Source organism: Pseudophryne corroboree, chromosome 2, assembly GCF_028390025.1.
Source record: "Pseudophryne corroboree isolate aPseCor3 chromosome 2, aPseCor3.hap2, whole genome shotgun sequence".
Taxonomy (NCBI): domain Eukaryota; kingdom Metazoa; phylum Chordata; class Amphibia; order Anura; family Myobatrachidae; genus Pseudophryne; species Pseudophryne corroboree.
In genome coordinates, this window is record NC_086445.1 from 927135682 (window position 1) to 927158264 (window position 22583).

At 47.8% G+C, this 22583-nt stretch overlaps 1 protein-coding gene across 2 annotated transcripts in view; it reads left to right on the plus strand.

The window, feature by feature from the left end:
- LOC135050072 (4-hydroxyphenylpyruvate dioxygenase) overlaps positions 1-22583 on the plus strand; it is a 203397-nt gene that overhangs the window by 111493 nt on the left and 69321 nt on the right. For both annotated transcript variants that reach the window (XM_063956195.1, XM_063956196.1), the window contains one exon: positions 2732-2814. In XM_063956195.1, the coding sequence (XP_063812265.1) occupies positions 2732-2814 (83 nt within the window). The remainder of the gene's footprint in view (positions 1-2731; positions 2815-22583) is intronic.

The following is a 22583-nucleotide window of genomic DNA, read 5'->3' on the forward strand; positions in this document are numbered from 1 at the left end:
GAAAGCCTTGGGGGGAGGATGCTGCTGCCATGGCCCATGGCTAGACCTTACACCTCTGGTGCTGCCCATGTTGGGCCACTAGTACAAATTTTTCCAGGGCCGCTTTTTGTTCCCAATCCGCCCCTGGGCCTGTGCATGCAGAGTGGATTCTGCCACAGCTTCAAATGCTACTAGCGCTCCTTGCTCTGCCGGCTTGAGAGGTGGCCTGGGCGGAGATTCATACGGGCCCCCTCCTCTCTTAATATGCCCCTGTTCTCCACCATCATTGCACCAGCACTAGTCCATTTGGCACTAGGGTTGGCTTCCCCGTGGGGGTTTGGATCTGCAAAAAATGTGCAGACTCCTCCCTAAGTGCTTTTATTGCACATACTAAAAGTGTAAGGCCTACCTTTACACATGGAGTTAGCAAGACCTTTTCATGTAAAGATGTAGTGTAAAATACAAGTAAGCTAATTAAGCTTATTCAGAAATCAGTTATTGTAGAAACATTGGGGGTCATTCAGACCCGATCGCACGCTGCCTTTTTTCCCAGCCGTGCGATCAGGTCTGAACAGCACATGCATGCGGTCCGCAATGCGCAGGCGCGACGGTTTCTACGAAGAAAGCAATCACTGGGGCGATCGCAAGAAGATTGACAGGCAGAAGGCGTTCCTGGGCGACAACTCACCGTTTCCTGGGAGTGTCCAGAAAAACGCAGGTGTGTCCACCCATTCTGGAGGAGGATTCCTGACGTCACCAGTGGCCCGGATAGTCGCAGCGGCTGAGTAAGTCCTTTTGTTTGTGCAGCTCTCTGCACAGCCGATCCACAAAGGCTTGACTTTTTATTAAAATATAATAAAAGTTTAAATTATAAAAAAAAGGTTGCTTTGGGTTCCCTCCACACATACTTTTTAACCAGTTTTAGGCGATGAAACCTACGGGCTGGATTGAAATAAACTGGTGGGACAAAGAGCACGATTTCCCAGTAACTAGGCTTGACCAGGCAGGGCTGGTGGAACCATATAGGGGACCTGCAGTGTGAGTTTCTCTCACAAAAGGCATATTTATTATGTGTGCAAGGTGTATACACACCACACAACCTGTACCCATTTGTTCAATACTTACCTCTCTGGAGTCCTACACCAGCAGCGACAGGGCTGCACAAATCACTGGGAAAATGGCACAGTGGCCATGTTCCTGGTGTTTTGCGCATATGCAGTAGGAATACTGGTAGGAAAATGCCCGCTGCTCCATTTTCCCAGAGGCCTGTGCAGAGGCGGATTGGCCATAGGGTTTGCAGGGAAGATCCCCGGTGGGCCGACGCACCCGTGGGGCCTGTTTTGTTTGAGGACATGTGGTCCTTTTTATAGACATAATGAATAAGATGCAAAATAATTTGCATATATGAAAATTACTGCCACTTAGCCTGTGATTGCAGATGATCTAGTGTATGCTCTGTCTGCCTACTTGGCTGGCATATAAGATTGAGTGAATAGTGATTGGGATACGCGGTTGGTGTAATAAGCAAGAAAATATATTTTTCTAAAGAATAATATAGTTTCCTAAATTCTGAAGGTGTATCATATAATGTGCTCATAACATTTAATTTTATTTCCTTTTAACTTCCCCCTTGATGCTGGACATGCCCACTATCTGGAAAGCCTTGGGGGGAGGATGCTGCTGCCATGGCCCATGGCTAGACCTTACACCTCTGGTGCTGCCCATGTTGGGCCACTAGTACAAATTTTTCCAGGGCCGCTTTTTGTTCCCAATCCGCCCCTGGGCCTGTGCATGCAGAGTGGATTCTGCCACAGCTTCAAATGCTACTAGCGCTCCTTGCTCTGCCGGCTTGAGAGGTGGCCTGGGCGGAGATTCATACGGGCCCCCTCCTCTCTTAATATGCCCCTGTTCTCCACCATCATTGCACCAGCACTAGTCCATTTGGCACTAGGGTTGGCTTCCCCGTGGGGGTTTGGATCTGCAAAAAATGTGCAGACTCCTCCCTAAGTGCTTTTATTGCACATACTAAAAGTGTAAGGCCTACCTTTACACATGGAGTTAGCAAGACCTTTTCATGTAAAGATGTAGTGTAAAATACAAGTAAGCTAATTAAGCTTATTCAGAAATCAGTTATTGTAGAAACATTGGGGGTCATTCAGACCCGATCGCACGCTGCCTTTTTTCCCAGCCGTGCGATCAGGTCTGAACAGCACATGCATGCGGTCCGCAATGCGCAGGCGTGACGGTTTCTACGAAGAAAGCAATCACTGGGGCGATCGCAAGAAGATTGACAGGCAGAAGGCGTTCCTGGGCGACAACTCACCGTTTCCTGGGAGTGTCCAGAAAAACGCAGGTGTGTCCACCCATTCCGGAGGAGGATTCCTGACGTCACCAGTGGCCCGGATAGTCGCAGCGGCTGAGTAAGTCCTTTTGTTTGTGCAGCTCTCTGCACAGCCGTTTGCACCCCAGTGATGCGCTAACCTTCTCCCCTGTAGGCGGCGATTACCTGGTTGCAGCAGTGCAAAAAAAACGTCTGGGTGCGACCAAGTCTGAATTAGGCCCATTAACTACTGTATGTGCACAGAATCAACATCAGAAAGAATTGTAGTCTGGTTTGCCGCATTTACTGAATGGTGCATAGGAAAAAGTTGCTTGTGCACAAAAATACTTTTAAATCTGTATGTGTGGCAGATAGCCTTAATGAATTAACAGGATAATATCTAATAATGATTCTATTTTCTAATCTACACAGAGATGGGTCAACATTTAATCAAGCATGGAGATGGTGTAAAGGACGTAGCGTTCCAGGTTGAAAACTGCGAATTTTTATTCCAGGTACTTTCACTTTATGTTATCGCAGATGTTTAAAGAAAGAGAAACAACGCTTATTTTTCAGACACCCTTATATGTCCCAGCACAGGCATCACACTGCATGCAGGGGGTGCGGGCTGCACCCAAGTGTCACTCTTTCCCCTTTCTGACAGTCCACCTCCTTTTTCGGGTGCACGTGACTTTGGTACAAGAGGGGTATTATTGCCCACACTGCATGGCACCTAACACAGAACTGCCATTGTGTCCTAGCCTGTTTGGCTATAACTTGCAAACACTTGCAAGTCACCAACTCTCTGCGAGTCTTAGTGTAAAATGTAAAATGGCAATATTATTAAATTCAGAAGCAGGCATGTTTTGCATTTAATATTATTGATATTTAACATTTTGGGGATAAAAGAATTGGCTGCTTGCAAATGTCAACACTTAGTAGGTCTACCCAATTGTGATAGCATGCACATTGTCAGAGCCGGCCATAGGCAAACTAGGCAATTGCCTAGGGCATTTGATATGCCTAGGGGCATCAGCAATTTCTGCTGATTACAATGATATGCGGCATGCCTATATTCTGTGTGTAGCATTTCATATGCAGGTACAGCCACAGTCTCACACAGTATATAGGCATGCTGCATATCATTTTAATCAGTAGAAGCTGCTTGTGCATCCTAGCCACATAGCAATTCAAATAAGATGCATTTTCATAAAAAAAAAGGTGCCAGATGTTAGCATTGAGGCAATATTTTTGAGGACACATCTGTATCAAGCAGAGGCAGAGGTCACAGTGTTAGTGGCAGTGTGATTGCTGTGTGCATGTGAGTGGGTTGGTTGTGCAGTAGTGTACGTAAAATGTGTAAGGAGCATTATGTGTGTCATGTAAAAATGCATTAATAATGTGCAACATATGTGTAAGGGGCACTATGCGTGCCATTATGTGTATAAGGGCATTAATAATGTGCGGCATATGTGTAAAAGGGTACTACTGTATGTGTGTCATTACGTGTATAGGGGCACTAATAATGTGCAGCAAATGTGTGTCATTATGTGTATAAGGGCATTAATAATGTGCGGCTTATGTGTAAGGGTCATTATGTGTAAAAGGGCATTAATAAAGGTTGTCATAATGTGTAAGGCGCATTATGTTTATAAGGACATTAATAATGTGTCTCATATGTGTAAGGGGCATTACTGTGTGGAATTATGTGTATAAATGCATTACTAATGTGTGGCATTATGTGTATAAGGTGCTCTACTATGTGGCGTTGCGTATAGAAAGGGCACTACTGTGTCGTCTAATGTGAATAAAGAGCAATAGGGTGTGATGTAATGTGAATAAGGGGCTCTACTGTGAGTAGTAACGTTTATAAGGTAAAGTGATGCTACTGTGGGATGTAATATGAATTATGAACACTATCGCATGATCAAATGTGAATGAAGTTGCAGTACTGTGTGGTGTAATTGGAATTGGGGTTACTGTTGTGTGGCCATGCCCCTTGCCAGCAAAAACACACCCCTTTTTAGGCTGCGCCAAATGTGCAAACTGTTCCTATTTAAAATATAGGGGGTACAAACACCAAAATAAGGACTGCTATGGGTGAGGGGTGATGGTGCTGGGAAAGAGGTGCAAGGTCAGAGGCGGAACCAGCGGTGGTGCTAGGGGGCACCAGCCAAAATCTTGCCTAGGGCATCATATTGGTTAGGGCCGGCTCTGCACATTGTTACTTACAGACATACAAAGCTTTAGATATTACTGCCTATTGCCTGACCTGAAATGTAATTGTCATATCATTGCTGTAGACTGGTATTGTTCACTCAATAAACAGTTTAATTTTAAAATGAAAATGACCCATTAAAATTAAACCAAATTCATATATAGATGTAGTAAAAAGGGGTGTGGATCATTACACTAAAAAGTTCTACAGTCAATATGTCGACCACTAACGGTCGGCATGCATTCGTTTGACAGGGCCAAAAGGGGCATGGGTCATAGGGTCGACAGTCATTAGGTCGACCACTAAAGGTCGACAATGACTAGGTCGACACAGTAATTAGGTCGACATAAACAAGGTCGACATGGAAAAAGGTCGAAATGAGTTTTTTTTACCTTTTTTTTGTGTCTTTTTTTATTGTAAAGTGACAGGGAACCCCAGTTAGTGCACCGTGTCCCCACGCATGGCTCGCGAGCTTCGGGCAAGGTGCCTCGCTACGCTACCGCTGCACTCGGCACAGGTTACTATTCCCAATCATAGTCCACGTGGATTGTAATGTATGAAAAAGTAAAGAAAATGTGAAAAATGCATGTCGACCATTTTCCATGTTGACCTAGTACATGTCGACCTAGTGACCATGTCGACCTAATGTATGTCAACCAATAGTGGTCAACCTAATGACTGTCGACCTAAGTGTGGTCGACCTAATGACCGTATCCTGGCCAAAATGTCGACATGGAATAGGTAGACAGTAGAAAAATTTGCCAGGGTCAAAAGGTCGACACGGAAATTGTAATTAAATTTTGACCATATGTGTGTCGACCATTGTCATGTTTACCTTTTAAACCTGTCGATCTTTTGACCATGTCGCCCTACTGTATGTCGACCATTAGTGGTTGACCTATTAACTGTAGACATTTTCGTGTAGACCGCATACCATAAAAAGAGACATAGATAACAAAGGCCTTTAAAACTTATAAATTCTACAACTCTGTACAGTAAACTTAAGGACTAACAACCATATGCACCAAAACAACAGGATTGGAAGATCTGCTCATAGTACCTTAACATACTACAGTGGAACTAATATCTTTTTGATCTAAATATGTGACCTCGGGAATAAGAAAGTAGTTGTAAAGTTAGACACACAAACTGTGGTTAGGTTTTAATGTAAGAACAAACATGACGGCGCTTTGAAAGACTGGCTTGTTTAATAAAAAAAAAAAAAAGTCTGTTTGCGAAAGACTGAACAAAGTGCTGAGCTCAGTGACATCACAGGCCAAATCAAATAAGCTAATGGAATGAGGAGGTGAAGGTGCACTGAGTTGGAGAAAAAAAAGAACACGTTTAAAACTACAAATTAATGCTGTGATTAAAGGAATATTCTAGCAAGGAACACGTCAACAATACATTTGCTAAATGCCCAACATGCATGTGGTTTGGTTTGTGACTGAGTTTCATTACTACTGTCAGGGTAAATTGTTTTCACAGATTATGTGATGTAACAACACAGTAAGGGACCAGATAAATGCAGTTCTGGAACAAGAAGGGTGGCATTTGTGATTGGTTATATTGTCTCAATGGCATAGCTCCCAACATTACTAACCTTTAAAGAGGGACAGCTGCGCGCGCCCGTCCAAAAAAAGGGTGTGGCCTAAGAGAAAGGGGCATGGCTTCACAGGAGAGCTCGCAATTGCGAGCCACGCTCCCGTTTTCATCACTGAAGGGGCATTCCCAGCGCTCTGTGAGCTGCTGGCATGCCCTCTCTCCCTTTGTCTGCACTAAATAGACGCTGTGCGCATGCGCACAGCGTCTATTCTCTGACTACAGGAGCCTCCCAACTGGTATGCATTGGGTCCAACACACAAGTCCTACTTGCACAGGTCTTTTTGCAGCCACTGGGGTTCAAGTGGAATTTGATGCATTTTAAGTAGAAGACGCAAGAACAAGATGCGTCCAAAAAGCAAATCACAATAACATGTGTATGCTGAGTCGAACACTCTCTGCAACAGTAACGAAAATAGGATTTTGGTACTTACCAGGTAAATCCTTTTCTTTGAATCCATAGGGGGCACTGGAGTACTCTTGGGATATGGACGGCTTTAGCAGACCAAAGGCACTGCATATTTAAATTTAGTAACTCTCCTCCCCTCCATATTCCCAGAGTACCTCAGTGTTTTTTACTGAGCCAAACAGGAGCGCTAGAGAGGTTGACACTCGAGAATTACATATAACATAACGGACAACAATAAAGTTGACACATAACGTTACTGACAACTAAACAGTTCACACCATAACCGATAGAACTTGAAAATTTTAACCAGTTGGTGAGAATGTGTTACCATAAGATCCACTGAACTTACCACAAACCAGGTAAAACTGCTCTGGGTGAGCGTCCAGTGCCCCATTATGGATTCAAAGAAAAGGATTTACCTGGTAAGTACCAAAATCCTATTTTCTTTTTCATCCACTAGGGGTCACTGGAGTACTCTTGGGATGTACCAAAGCTTCCCCCGTGGGCGGGAGAGCTGTTTGGCACCTGTAACACTAGGCGGCCAAAGCTAGATGCTGATGCCGCAAACGTATCAAACTTGTAAAAGCGCACAAACGTGTGCACTGGTGACCATGTAGCCGCACGGCAAAGCTGCGTCGTAGATGCCCCACGACCAGCTGCCCATGAAGTTCCCACATAACGTGTGGAATGAGCTGTTACTGATGTAGGAGGCTGTAACCTAGCATGAAGGTAAGCCTGACGTATGGTCAGTTTAATCCATCTGGATAAGGTCTGCTTAGAAGCTGGCCAACCCATCTTGGCAGCATCATAGAGAACAAACAACATATCCGTTTTACGAACTGTAGACGTTCGGGATACATAAACGCATAGTGCGCGTACCACATCCAAAGTTCCAGAATCTTCTGTTAACACAGGAACTACTATTGGTTGATTGATGTGAAAAGATGACACTACCTTTGGCAAGAAAGCGGGATTCGTCTGAAGTTCCGCTTTGTCATCATGAAACACCAAATACGGTGGCTTGCATGACAAGGCACCCAAATCAGAAACACGCCTTGCTGAAGCTAAGGCTAGGAGAAAGTTTTCCAAGTGAGAAACTTAATATCCACTCGTTGTAAGGGTTCAAAATATGAAGACTGTAAAAAATCTAAAACCAGATTCAAGTCCCATGGCGCTGTAGGTGGAATGAATGGAGGCTGTACTCTGAAAGGTGTGCAGAAAGGTGTGTACAGACGGCAATAGAGCCAATCGTCTTTGAAAGTAAATTGACAAAGCAGAGACCTGCACCTTTAGTGTAGATAAACGCAGTCCTCCATCTAACCCCGTCTGTAGAAATAACAAAAGACGGGATAACTTGAAAGATGATGTCGGAAACTTCCGAGCTTCACACCAACCGATATAGGCATGCCAAATTCTGTAATAATGAGCTGCCGTAACTGGCTTCCTAGCACGTAACATGGTTGGTATAACCGATTCTGGTATGCCCTCTCTTCTTAAGAGGGCGGTCTCAACAGCCACTCCGTCAAACGCAGCCACGTTAAATCGGGGGATAAAGGAACGGACCCTGTTGTAACAGGTCTGGACATAGCGGGAGCGGCCAAGGATCCTCTGCGAGTAGTCCGCGGAGATCCGAGAACCAAGCTCTCCGAGGCCAATAAGGCGCCACTAGTATGACTGTGGCGGACTCTCGTTTGATTCGTTTTAGCAAAAGAGGGAGCAGCAGAAATGGTGGAAACAGATAGATACACGAGGCTGTACGGCCACGTGATAGTGAGAGCATCCACCGCCACTGCCTTTGGATCTCGCGTTCTGGACACATACTGGGGCGTTTGGTGATTGTGGCGCGATGCCATCAGATCCACTTGTGGGTAACCCCACCTCTGGACCAACATGTGAAACACTTCTGGATTTAATGCCCATTCTCCTGGATGAAAATCCCAGCGGCTGAGATAATCTGCCTCCCAGTTGTCCACTCCTGGAATGAACACTGCCGACAATATCACTTGGTGATGCTCGGCCCAATTGAGGATTCGAGCTATTTCCCGCATGGCCATGCGGCTTCTCGTTCCTCCTTGTTTGTTGATGTACGCGACTGCCGTCGCGTTGTCTGACTGCACCTGGACAGTCTGAGACCGGAGCATGTGCACTGCTTGTCGTAGCGCATTGTAAATTGCCCGGAGTTCCAGGACATTTATAGACAGCAATCTTTCGTGATCCGCCCAGAGACCCTGGAGCTGACAATTTTGAACTACAGCTCCCCAACTTCTGAGACTCGCGTCCGTCGTTAGAATTATCCAATTCCAGACGCCGAACCGTTTCCCTGCGGTTAGATTGTGTACTTTGAGCCACCAGAGTAGGGATACTCTGGCCCGTGGAGACAACCTCACCCTCTGGTGAATCTGCAGATGCGAGCCCGACCACTGTGCGAGCACATCCAGTTGAAAAGGACGTGAGTGAAATCTTCCAAACTGAAGCGATTCGAAAGCCGCCACCATTGTGTCTAACAGCCGAATGCACAAACATACCGAGACTGTGCGTGGCTTGAGCACTTATTGTACCAGATGACGAATAATCTGTACTTTCTGTTCTGGTAGGTAAATTCTTTGATCTACCGTATCGAGAATCATACCTAGGAATTGAAGTCGTTGAGACGGAATCAGATGTGATTTCTTGAAGTTGACAATCCAACCGTGCTGAACTAGTACATTGTACGTCAGCAACGCATGTTGGAGGAGCATCTGTTGAGACGGAGCTTTGATGAGCAGATCGTCCAAGTACGGAACTATGATCACTCCCAGGGATCTGAGATGAGCTATCATCACAGACATCACTTGGTGAATACCCGAGGCGCTGACGAGAGGCCAAACGGTAGAGCCTGAAACTGGTAATGGTTCTGCCGTATCGCAAAACGCAAGAACCTCTGATGAGGTGGCCAAATCGGAATGTGTAAGTACGCAATCATGAATTCCTGTGGCTCTAAACCTGTGGCGTCTAGAATTAGCGGGTAAGGGGTCAGGCAGGAGAGGGGGTGCAGAGCTGGGACTGGGGGTGCCTATCCCTTCAGGTATGTGACTGCAGGGTGGACGTTGGGCCTGGCATTTTAAGGAACGCTGTGAGGGATTGAAGGGCAGGCTGGGAGCTGTAGTGCCACAGCTTCAAGTAGCGGTGGGGGTTGAGGTTTAGACGGGGACCGTCTTAAAGTAGACCTGTATGTATAGATGGGATGAAGAGGCGCGCCTGGGTCTGGGCGTCTAGAATTAGCGGGTAAGGGGTCAGGCAGGAGAGGGGGTGCAGAACTGGGACTGGGGGTGCCTATCCCTTCAGGTATGTGACTGCAGGGTGGACATTGGGCTAGGCATTTTCAGTAATGCTGTGAGGGATTGAAGGGCAGGCTGGGAGCTGTAGTGCCACGGCTTAAAGTAGCGGCGGGGGTTGAGGTTTGGACGGGGACCAAAGTGTTATTGATGTTCTAAATTTAGATCTTCCTTTTGTCGATTAAAATATTAGTGATCCTCTTGTTGTCGGTTATACTTCTTGTCGATCATAATGAAGTCGATCATCTGTTTTCGATTTTTATTTTGTCGATCATACATTTTGCCGATACAGGTTGAGTATCCCTTATCCAAAATGCTTGGGACCAGGGGTATTTTGGATATCGGATTTTTCCGTATTTTGGAATAATTGCATACCATAATGATATATCATGGCGATGGGACCTAAATCTAAGCACAGAATGCATTTATGGTTCATATACACCTTATACACACAGCCTGAAGATAATTTTAGCCAATATTTTTTATAACTTTGTGCATTAAACAAAGTGTATCTACATTCACACAATTCATTTATGTTTCATATACACCTTGGCCCTCATTCCGAGTTGTTCGCTCGCAAGGCGAATGTAGCAGAGTTACACACGCTAAGCCGCCGCCTACTGGGAGTGAATCTTAGCTTCTTAAAATTGCGACCGACGTACGCGCAATATTGCGATTACAAACGAGTTAGCAGTTTCAGAGTAGCTCCAGACTTACTCTGCCTGTGCGATCATTTCAGTGCTTGTCGTTCCTGGTTGTCGTCACAAACACACCCAGCGTTCGCCCAGGCACTCCCACCGTTTCCCCGGCCACTCCTGCGTTTTTTCCGGAAACGGTAGCGTTTTCAGCCACACGCCCCTGAAACGCCGTGTATCCGCCCAGTAACACCCATTTCCTGTCAATCACATTACGATCGCCGGAGCGAAGAAAAAGCCGTGAGTAAAAATACTTTCTTCATAGTAAAGTTACTTGGCGCAGTCGCAGTGCGAACATTGCGCATGCGTACTAAGCGGATTTTCACTGCGATGCGATGAAAAATACCGAGCGAACAACTCGGAATGAGGGCCCTTATACACACAGCCTGAAGGTCATTTAATACAATATTTTTAATAACTGTGTGTATTAAACAAAGTTTGTGTACACTGAGCCATCAAAAAACAAAAGTTTCACTATCTCATTCTCACTCAAAAAGTCCGTATTTCGGATATTTGGATATGGGATACTCAACCTGTATTATTTTAGGTCGATCTTAAGGTTGTCGATCACATATACTTTCGAAGTTTTATTGTCGATCATGGGCTTTGTCGATCTTATATACTGTCGATCACGTGATAGGTCGATAATATATGGTGTCGATCATGGGGTGGTCGATTCTAAGTAATGTCGATCTAGTGTTTGCCGATCGTCTTTTTGGTCGACCTTATGTCTTTGTCGATGTTGCATTTGTCGATGTTAAGTTATGGTCGATGTATCGTGTGTCTACTAGAGTTGTCCGTCGATGTTCGTGTAGTCGATGTTCGGTTGTCGATTTAGACATTGCCGATGTTAGTGCGTCCGACTTCACGTCCGGATCCCGTAGCTGCGCTGCCTGTGATCTTCCCCCTCCCCCTGTGCCCCGTGTACCGCTGCCTTAGCGGGGAGCAGTTACCGGGGAGCGGGTATCCGGAAGCCGGAGATCGGGTGCAGGGAGCCGGGGAGCGCTGTAGTGGAGAGCGGTGCTCTGTGCGGCCAGCGGGTGCGGGCGGGGGGTCTGAGCGGCGGAGGAGCGGCTCATGGCGGGAGCTTATTGGAAGCGGCTGTGGCGGGCACTGAGCCCCGTACAGCGGCGGACGGAGCGGCTGTGTCGGGCGGCTACAAACAGCGGCGGGTGCAGGCGGCGGTGACAGGAAACACGGACCCCACACAGCGGGGGGCTATGACGGGGCTTCTGTCTGTAAGCTCCGTCCAGCTCTTCCTGCAGGTCAGTGAGTGAGCTGCGTGTGGCTGCGAGGGTGCTCTTTGTTCTGCTAAAGCCGTCCATATCCCAAAAGTACTCCAGTGACCCCTAGTGGATGAAAAAGAAAGTGCGCAGTTGTGATAACAATCCTTGCAGCGAATGCTAAAGTCACCTTACATAATTTGCAAACAACATAATCACGTAATCACGATCATTTATTAATATTATACTTTATATGGTGTCACAAGGGGTCTGCCACACCTTACAAAGTACATAAACAAAAAGAGTACGAACAATGCATACCTCCCAACTGTCCCGATTTTCTTTCCTTCTCTTTGACCATCATCTTCTTTCAATTAACTTAGCCCTCATTCCGTCTCTACCTCTGCCTCCCAAGGCTACCATCACCAAGTGTAAGTGTAAACTTGAGGCGATTGACACTATGGGCCTGATTTTATTTTACCCCTTTCACATCTCCAATGCCAGATCCCACCCGGGAATTGGAAACGGGTCCTTCCCGGTTGGGATACGGCATTAGTGTCTCTGCGCTGGCTTCCTGACCCGGCATATTGCCGGGTCGGTTGCCATAGCGGCGAGGGGCGGAGCCGGCAGCGGGGGTGGGGGTGGAGGCGGTGCTGGGAGATGAGATCATCTCCACGCCGCCTCTCGCTATATAGTAAACGGGTCCCGGGTCGCATCGACCTGGGAACCCGTTTACACTGCCACCGACCCGGTATTCAACCCGGGAATAACCCTTCTTTTCTCTTACATCCTAGAGGATGCTGGGGACTCCGTAAGGACCATGGGGGTATAGACGGGCTCCGCAGGAGACATGGGCACTATAAAGAACTTTAGAATGGGTGTGCACTGGCTCCTCCCTCTATGCCCCTCCTCCAGACCTCAGTTAGATCCTGTGCCCAGAGGAGATTGGGTGCATTACAGGGGAGCTCTCCTGAGTTTCTCTGAAGAAGACTTTTGTTAGGTTTTCTATTTTCAGGGAGCACTGCTGGCAACAGGCTCCCTGCATCGTGGGACTGAGGAGAGAGAAGCAGACCTACTTAAGTGATAGGCTCGGCTTCTTAGGCTACTGGACACCATTAGCTCCAGAGGGAGTCGGAACGCAGGTCTCCCCTCGCCGTTCGTCCCAGAGCCACGCCGCCGTCCTCCTCACAGAGCCGGAAGATAGAAGCCGGGTGAGTATAAGAAGAAAAGAAGACTTGTAAGGCGGCAGAAGACTTCAGATCTTCCCTGAGGTAAGCACGCAGCGGTAATGCTGCACTCCATTGCTCCCACACACGACACACAGTAGCAGGCACGGATGGGTGCAGGGCGCAGGGGGGGGGGGGGGCGCCCTGGGCAGCAATATAAACCTCTAAGTCTGGCATTTATAGGTATATAGGCTATGGAGGCAGTAATTATAAAAATCCCCCGCCAGTTTTATACATTTGAGCGGGACCGAAGTCCGCCGCTGGAGGGGGCGGAGCTTGGTCTCTCAGCACTAACCAGCGCCATTTTCTCCACAGAGCACTGCAGAGAAGCTTGCTCCCCGGATTCTCCCCTGCTGACACAGGGCTGAAAAGAGGGGGGGGGGGGGGGGCACTTGTAAGGCGCAGTGAGTGTATTACACAATTAATTATATATAAAAGCGCTATATTATCTGTGAAATTGTTTGCATTGTCAGTTGGCGCTGGGTGTGTGCTGGCATACTCTCTCTCTGTCTCTCCAAAGGGCCTTATTGGGGAACTGTCTCCTTATAACTATATCCCTGTGTGTGTGGGGGTGTCGGTACAAGTGTGTCGGCATATCTGAAGCGGAAGGCTCATCTAAGGAGGAGGTGGAGCAGATGACTGTGGTGTCTCAGTCGGCAACGTCGACTCATGATTGGTTGGACATGTGGAATGTTTTTAATGCAAATGTGACCTTATTACATAAGAGAATGGACAAAGCAGAGTCCAGGGAAAAAGCAGGGAGTCAATCCATGGCTTTGACTGTGTCACAGGGCCCTTCAGGGTCTCAAAAACGTCCCCTATCCCAAATAGCAGACACTGATACCGACACGGATTCTGACTCCAGTGTCGACTACGATGATGCAAGGTTACACCCAAGGGTGGCCAAAAGTATTCATTATATGATTATTGCAATAAAAGATGTTTTGCATATCACAGATGACCCCTCTGTCCCTGACACAAGGGTGCGCATGTATAAGGAAAAGAAACCTGAGGTAACCTTTCCCCCATCTCATGAGCTGAACGAGTTATTTGGAAAAGCTTGGGAAACTCCAGACAAAAAACTGCAGATTCCCAAGAGGGTTCTTATGGCGTATCCTTTCCCTGCACAGGACAGGGTACGCTGGGAATCCTCACCCAGGGTGGACAAGGCTTTAACGCGCCTGTCCAAGAAAGTGGCGCTACCGTCTCCAGACACGGCAGCCCTCAAGGATCCTGCTGATCGCAGACAGGAAACTACCTTAAAATCTATTTATACGTATACGGGTGCTTTACTCAGACCGGCAATAGCATCGGCATGGGTATGTAGCGCAGTTGCAGCTTGGACAGATACCTTGTCAGCTGACATTGATACCCTAGACAGGGATACCATTTTATTGACCTTAGGTCACATTAAAGACGCAGTCTTATATATGAGAGACGCTCAGAGAGACGTTGGGCTGCTAGGTTCGAGAGCCAACGCCATGGCTATTTCTGCTAGGCGAGCCCTGTGGACCCGCCAATGGACGGGTGATGCCGACTCAAAGAAGCATATGGAGATTTTACCATACAGAGGTGAAGTTTTATTTGGGAAATGTCTCGCGGACCTGGTTGCCACAGCTACCGCGGGTAAATCTACTTTTTTGCCTTTTGTTCCCCCACAGCAAAAGAAAACTCCACAATATCAGATGCAGTCCTTTCGGTCGCATAAGTCCAGAAGAGGTCGGGGCTCATCCATCCTCGTCAGAGGTAAGGGTAGAGGGAAGAGAACACCTGCTTCGGCTAGTTCCCAGGAGCAGAAGTCCTCCCCGGCTTCTACTAAATCCACTGCATGACGCTGGGGCTCCACTGAGGGAGTCCGCACCGGTGGGGGCACGTCTTTGACTCTTCAGCCAGGTGTGGGTTCTGTCAGACGTGGATCCTTGGGTGATGGATATTGTATCCCAAGGCTACAAACTGGAATTTGAAGAGGTGCCCCCTCGCCGATTTTTCAAGTCGGCCCTGCCAGCTTCTCCCCCAGAGAGGGAAGTAGTGTTAGCTGCAATTCAAAAGCTGTGTCAACAGCAAGTGATTGTCAAGGTTCCCCAAGTCCAACAGGGGAAAGGGTACTATTCAACCCTGTTCGTGGTCCCGAAGCCGGATGGTTCGGTCAGACCCATTTTAAATCTAAAATCCCTAAACCTGTACTTGAAAAAGGTCAAATTCAAGATGGAATCGCCCCGGGCTGTGATCTCCAGTCTGGAAGGGTGGGATTTTATGGTGTCACTTGACATAAAGGATGCATACCTTCATGTCCCCATATATCCTCCTCATCAGGCGTACCTGAGATTCGCTGTACAGGACTGTCATTACCAGTTTCAGATGTTGCCGTTTGGGCTTTCCACGGCCCGAGGATTTTCACCAAGGTGATGGCGGAGATGATGGTGCTCCTGCGCAGGCAGGGAGTCACAATTATCCCATACTTGGACGATCTCCTGATAAAAGCAAGATCGAGAGATCAATTGCAGAAGAGCGTGTCGCTCTCCCTGAGAGTGCCACAACAACACGGTTGGATTCTCAATCTGCCAAAGTCACAATTGATTCCAACGACTGGACTATCATTCCTAGGCATGATTCTGGACACGGAGCAGAAGAGGGTTTTTCTCACGATGGAAAAAGCCCAGGACCTCCAGAACATGGTCAGAGACCTGCTAAAACCAAAAAGAGTGTCTGTTCATCAATGCACTCGAGTTCTGGGGAAAATGGTGGCAGCCTACGAGGCCATCCACTTCGGCAGGTTTCATGCAAGGACTTTTCAGTGGGACCTCCTGGACAAGTGGTCCGGGTCCCATTCTTCAAATACATCAGAAGATAAGCCTGTCCCCCAGGGCCAGGGTGTCTCTCCTGTGGTGGCTGCAAAGTGCTCACCTTCTAGAGGGTCGCAGGTTCGGCATTCAAGACTGGGTTCTGGTGACCACGGACGCGAGCCTCCGAGGATGGGGAGCAGTCACACAAGGAAGAAATTTTCAGGGGCTATGGTCAAGCCAGGAGGCTTGTCTACACATCAACGTACTGGAATTGAGGGCCATATACAACGGCCTACGACAAGCGGAGAATCTTCTTCGCGACCTACCGGTTCTGATTCAATCGGACAACTTCACAGCCGTGGCTCATGTAAACCACCAAGGCGGGACAAGGAGCAGAGTGGCAATGGCGGAAGCCACCAGGATTCTTCGCTGGGCGGAAAATCACGTAAGCGATCTGTCAGCGGTCTTCATTCCGGGAGTGGACAACTGGGAAGCAGACTTCCTCAGCAGACACGATCTCCATCCAGGAGAGTGGGGACTTCATCAAGAAGTTTTTACAGAGATAACAAGTCTTTGGGGAATTCCTCACATAGACATGATGGCGTCCCGCCTCAACAAGAAGCTTTGGAGATATTGTGCCAGGTCAAGGGACCCTCAGGCAGTAGCGGTGGATTCCCTGGTGACACCATGGGTGTTTCAGTCGGTCTATGTGTTCCCGCCTCTTCCTCTCATCTCAAAAATATTGAGAATCATAAGACAAAAAAGAGTGAAAACAATGGCCCTCATTCCGAGTTGTTCGCTCGCAAGCTGCTTTTAGCAGCTTTGCACACGCTAAGCCGCCGCCTACTGGGAGTGAATCTTAGCTTATCAAAATTGCGAACGAAAGATTAGCAAAATTGCGAATAGACACTTCTTAGCAGTTTCTGAGTAGCTCCACACTTACTCGGCAACTGCGATCAGTTCAGTCAGTTTCGTTCCTGCTTTGACGTCACAAACACACCCAGCGTTCGGCCAGACACTCCTCCGTTCTCCAGCCACTCCCGCGTTTTTCCCAGAAACGGTAGCGTTTTTTCGCACACACCCATAAAACGGCCAGTTTCTGCCCAGAAACACCCACTTCCTGTCAATCACATTACGATCACCACTACGAAGAAAAAACCTCGTAATTCCGTGAGTAAAATACCTAACTGCATAGCAAATTTACTTGGCGCAGTCGCACTGCGGACATTGCGCATGCGCATTAGCGACTAATTGCTCCGTTGCGACAAAAAAATAACGAGCGAACAACTCGGAATGACCACCAATACTCATTGCTCCAGATTGGCCTCGAAGGGCCTGGTATTCAGATCTTCAGGAGATGCTCACCGAAGATCCGTGGCCTCTTCCTCTCGGGGAGGACCTGTTGCAACAGGGGCCCTGCGTGTTCCAAGACTTACCGCGGTTACGTTTGACAGCATGGCGGTTGAACACCGAATCCTAGCTGGGAAAGGTATTCCGGAGGAAGTCATCCCTACTCTGATAAAGGCTAGGAAGGAGGTGATGGCGAAACATTATCACCGTATCTGGAGGAAGTATGTTTCTTGGTGTGAAGCCAAGAATGCTCCTACGGAAAATTTCCATCTGGACCGTTTTCTCCACTTTCTACAGACAGGAGTGGATATGGGCCTAAAATTAGGCTCCATTAAGGTACAGATTTCGGCCCTGTCTATTTTCTTTCAGAAGGAATTGGCTTCTGTCCCAGAAGTCCAGACTTTTGTAAAGGGAGTGCTGCACATCCAGCCTCCTTTTGTGCCCCCAGTGGCACCATGGGACCTTAACGTGGTGTTACGGTTCCTGAAGTCTCACTGGTTTAAACCTCTTCAAACGGTTGAATTAAAATTTCTCACTTGGAAGGTGGTCATGTTGTTGGCCTTGGCATCTGCAAGGCGGGTGTCCGAATTGGCGGCCTTGTCTCACAAGAGCCCCTATTTGATTTTCCATGTGGATAGAGCAGAGTTGAGGACTCGTCCTCAATTTTTGCCTAAGGTGGTTTCTTCATTTCATATGAACCAACCTATTGTGGTGCCTGTGGCTACGGGTAACTTGGAGGATTCCAAGTCCCTGGATGTAGTCAGGGCCTTAAAAATCTATGTAGCCAGGACGGCTCGGGTTAGGAAAACAGATGCACTGTTTGTCCTGTATGCAACCAACAAAGTTGGCGCTCCTGCTTCGAAGCAGACTATTGCTTTCTGGATCTGTAACACGATTCAGCAGGCTCATTCTACGGCAGGATTGCCGTTACCAAATTCGGTAAAGGCCCATTCCACTAGGAAGGTGGGCTCTCTGCCCGAGGCGTCTCGGCTTTACAGCTTTGCCGAGCAGCTACCTGGTCAGATTCAAACACTTTTGCAAAGTTCTATAAGTTTGATACCCTGGCTGATGAGGACCTTGCGTTTGCTCAGTCGGTGCTGCAGAGTCGTTCGCACTCTCCCGCACGGTCTGGAGCTTTGGTATAAACCCCATGGTCCTTACGGAGTCCCCAGCATCCTCTAGGATGTAAGAGAAAATAAGATTTTAAACCTACCGGTAAATCTTTTTCTCCTAGTCTGTAGAGGATGCTGGGCGCCCGTCCCAGTGCGGACCAAATCTGCAAGGCTTGTATATAGTTGTTGCTTACATAAGGGTATGTTACAGTTGAGATCAGTCTTTAGCTGATACTGTTTTGTTCATACTGTTAACTGGTTGCGTATATTCCAGGTTATACGGTGTGGATGGTGTGAATCTTGCCCTTAGATTAACAAAATCCTTTCCTCGTATTGTCCATCTCCTCTGGGCACAGTTTCTCTAACTGAGGTCTGGAGGAGGGGCATAGAGGGAGGAGCCAGTACACAACCATTCTAAAGTTCTTTGTAGTGCCCATGTCTCCTGCGGAGCCCGTCTATACCCCATGGTCCTTACGGAGTCCCCAGCATCCTCTACGGACTAGGAGAAAAAGATTTACCGGTAGGTTTAAAATCTTATTATTACCCAGTGTGAATTACCGGGTCAGGCGACCCAGAAATTCTCCAAGGCCCCTTTCACATCGCACACGGACCCATGTCGACTCGGCAATATGCCAGGTTGATACCGGGTTATTTTTGCGATGTGAAAGGGGTTTTTGTAAGTAAAGAAAGAAAAAAAAGTAACTTTGTATCTGGAACAAACCATGCTGCAGTGCACGGGGAGCAAATACTGGCTGCTTTTGCATGTAGCCCACAAATGTTAGCCAGCATTATTATTTTACTGCAGTTTGGACACACCCCACCCAAATCTAAATCTCTGTGCACATGTTATATCTGTCCCACCTACAGTGCAACATGGGTCTGCCCAGGTGCACAGTAAATTGCTCCTTTTGCTTTAATCCCAAATCAGAATCAGGCCCTATGTTCCTATCCTCCCCACAGGGCTGTTTCTAGAGCTCCCAGTGTGCCCCCCCCCCCCCCCAATAGACATTCAAAAATGCCCCCCTCCTCCCCCATAGACATAAAAAAAAACTCTCGCTCCCGTGAAGGAGCATGGCCTCGCTAAAATGGGCATGGTCTCGCAGGAAAAGACTACCTTACACCCCAGTTTTTGACCCTGCAGCAACAGACCCGGCCACACAGTAATGCCCCTTGCCCTTATTATGCCCCCTGCACCATATTAGGCCACACAGCGCAATGGGTGTGATACATTATGCCCTACAGTAAAGCTTATGATTACTTTAAAATTACTTGCTCATTGCCAGGGGTTTCATGCACAGGGTGTCACAATCGTTGCCTGCGGTTTTAAGTGTTGGGTGTCACGCTCATTTCCAGGGGTTTCATGCACTGGGTGTCATGCTTGTTGCCGGGAGTTTCATGTGCTGGGTGTCATGCGCGTTGCCAAGGGTTTCATGCGCTGGGTGTCATGCTCATTGCCAGGGGTTTTATGCTCTGGGAACCATGCTCAATGCCAAGGGTAATGCTCATTGTCAAGGGTGTGTAGGTAATGCTCATTACCAAGAGTAATGCTCATTGCCAAGGGTGTATGCTCTGATATTCTGCTACCCCTCCTCCCACCCATAGTACTCCGCACGGGGGGTGTAGTTTCACTAAATTACACAGTTGTGTTGTGATGTCACAAAGCAACCACATCATTCTGAGAAACTCCACCCCCTGAGCAGAGTACTATGGAAGGGGGAGCAGAAGGAGTCACAAAGTGACGCAGCGGGCGCCTGGTGTGATCGCATGGCTCGCCCACCACTAGAAACGGCACTACCTTCACATATGCCCACCAATAGTGCCAGATACACAATGCCCCCAATAGAGCCAGATACACATATGCCCCCAGAGAGTGCCAAATACACATATGCCCCCAGTAGTGCCAATACACCATGCCCCCAGTAGAGCCCAATACACATATGCCCCCCAATAGTGCCAGATACATTTATGCCCCCCAATAGTGCCAAATACACTTATGCCCCAAATAATGCCAGATACACATGCCCCCACAGTGAATAGAGTCTTACAGTTTGCAGTGCCACTGTGCCAGTCCACAGAGCCCAGCAAGGAGTAGAGATGTGGGAAACCGAGGAGGCAAGGATACGGACCATCATTGTCAGTCACGCTGGCTGAGCCTGCTACACAGGGATGGCCATCGACCACGGCCTGCCGCCCGCCCTATGCCGACCAGCCCCCAGCGTCCTCTCCATGCCGCTCCAGCTGCGGGAGCATCAATACGCTCCCGTTCCGTGTCCCCGCTGCTCCCCAAATGGAGATGGTGCCGCCGAGTACGTCATGTTGTTCGGCAGGGGACTTTAACAGTTATATCCGCAAACTCTGGCTATAGTGTGAGCGGGGGTACGGCGTACCGGCAGCCAGATTCTTACCGGTACGCCATACCCGAGCGTACCGCCACACTTACAGAGCTGACAATGCCTAATGTATGTCAGGCAAAGTGGGATATGAACGAAGTACTTAGTCTACCAGGACTACTTTACAAAGTTCGTTATTCAAACCCTCCTAAAACCAAGACAGCTGAAGAAGTGATTTACATTTTCAGTCTTGTCAGAGCACCATCCATCCTCCAGACAGACAAAGGTAGAGAGGTTGCAAATATAATTTACCAATGTCTATAAGTATTTAGGCATCATGCACGGAAATGGTTAACAGTTTCTTTATTTCCCACTTTGCCTAATACTTCTGGCATTGTACACAATGCCTGGATTTCCCACCTTTCCTGTAACATATACATACTGTATATACACATAATAGAATAATGCATCTGATTCAGATATATTACATGGAAGCAGCAGCGGTAGCACTAATAAGGAGATCTATGGTAAGAACTTACCTTTGTTAAATCTCTTTCTGGACGGTACACTGGGTTACACAGGGAATAACATCGGGGTGTAGAGTAGGATCTTGATCCGAGGCACCAACAGGCTAAAAGCTTTGACTGTTCCCAAGATGCTCAGCACCACCTCCTCTATAACCCCGCCTCCGTGCACAGGAGCTCAGTTTTGTTAACCGGTCCAATGCAGTAGCAGGTAAAATAGACGACAACCGTTAGTAGCCACATACACCACATTCTCACGTCAGGAGAAGGTATCAGCGGCTAATGCCATACAAACCAAAGAAGCTAAGTGCGTCAGGGTGGGCGCCCTCTGGAACCCAGTGTACCTCGCAGAAAGAGATTTAACAAAGGTAAGTTCTTACCATAAATCTCCTTTTCTGCGGCGGGGTACACTGGGGTTCCACAGGGAATAACATCGGGGATGTCTTAAAGCAGTTCCTCATGGGAAGGGACGCACTGTAGCGGGCACAAGAACCCGGCGTCCAAAGGAAGCATCCTGGGAGGCAGAAGTATTGAAGGCATAGAACCTTATGAACGTGTTCACTGAGGACCACGTAGCCGCCTTGCACAATTGTTCAAGGGTCGCACCATGGCGGGCTGCCCAAGAAGGTCCAACAGACCGAGTAGAATGGGCTTTGATGGTAGCAGGAGCTGTAAGGCCAGCCTGTACATAAGCATGTGCAATCACCATTCTAATCCATCTGGCCAAGGTCAGCTTGTTAGCAGGCCAGCCACGTTTGTGAAAACCAAACAGTACAATGAGAGAATCAGACTTCCTAACGAAGGCTGTCCTCTTCACATAGATACGGGGAGCCCGTACCACATCCAAAGACCTCTCTTTTTAAGACAATTCAGGAGAGACAAAGGCCGGATCCACAATCTCCTGGTTAAGGTGGAAAGAAGACACCACCTTAGGTAGACAACCAGGACGAGGTCTAAGAACCGCCCAGTCACAGTGAAAAATCAGATAGGGGGACCTACAAGACAAGGCACCCAAATCTGATTCCCATCTAGCAGAGGCAATAGCCAGCACAATACCTTAAGAGAAAGCCACTTAAGGTCCGCAGATTCAAGAGGTTCAAACGGAGACTCTTGCAAAGCCTCTAGAACCACCGACAAATCCCAAGGAGCCACAGGTGGGACATAGGGAGGTTGAATCCGTAAAATACCCTGAGTGAATGTATGAACATCAGACAGAAGGGTTTATTTACTAATATTCGTGTTTTGTCCGTTTTGAAGGGTGTTTGAACTCGAATGGTATCGGGTGCATTTTACTGCAACTTTTTGAATCCTGATACGGTCATTCACTAAGCTGCCGAGTTTTGCACAATCGTTTTTTCCGATGTCAATGTGATTCGTAATATCAGGCAGTGTTTTTCGGGAGTGATGAGTAAAACACTGCCTGAAAAAACACAAGGAAACCCGTCCGGATCTGTGAGATCCGTGCAGGGCTTCATTGTGTACCTTAAAAAGTTCATTA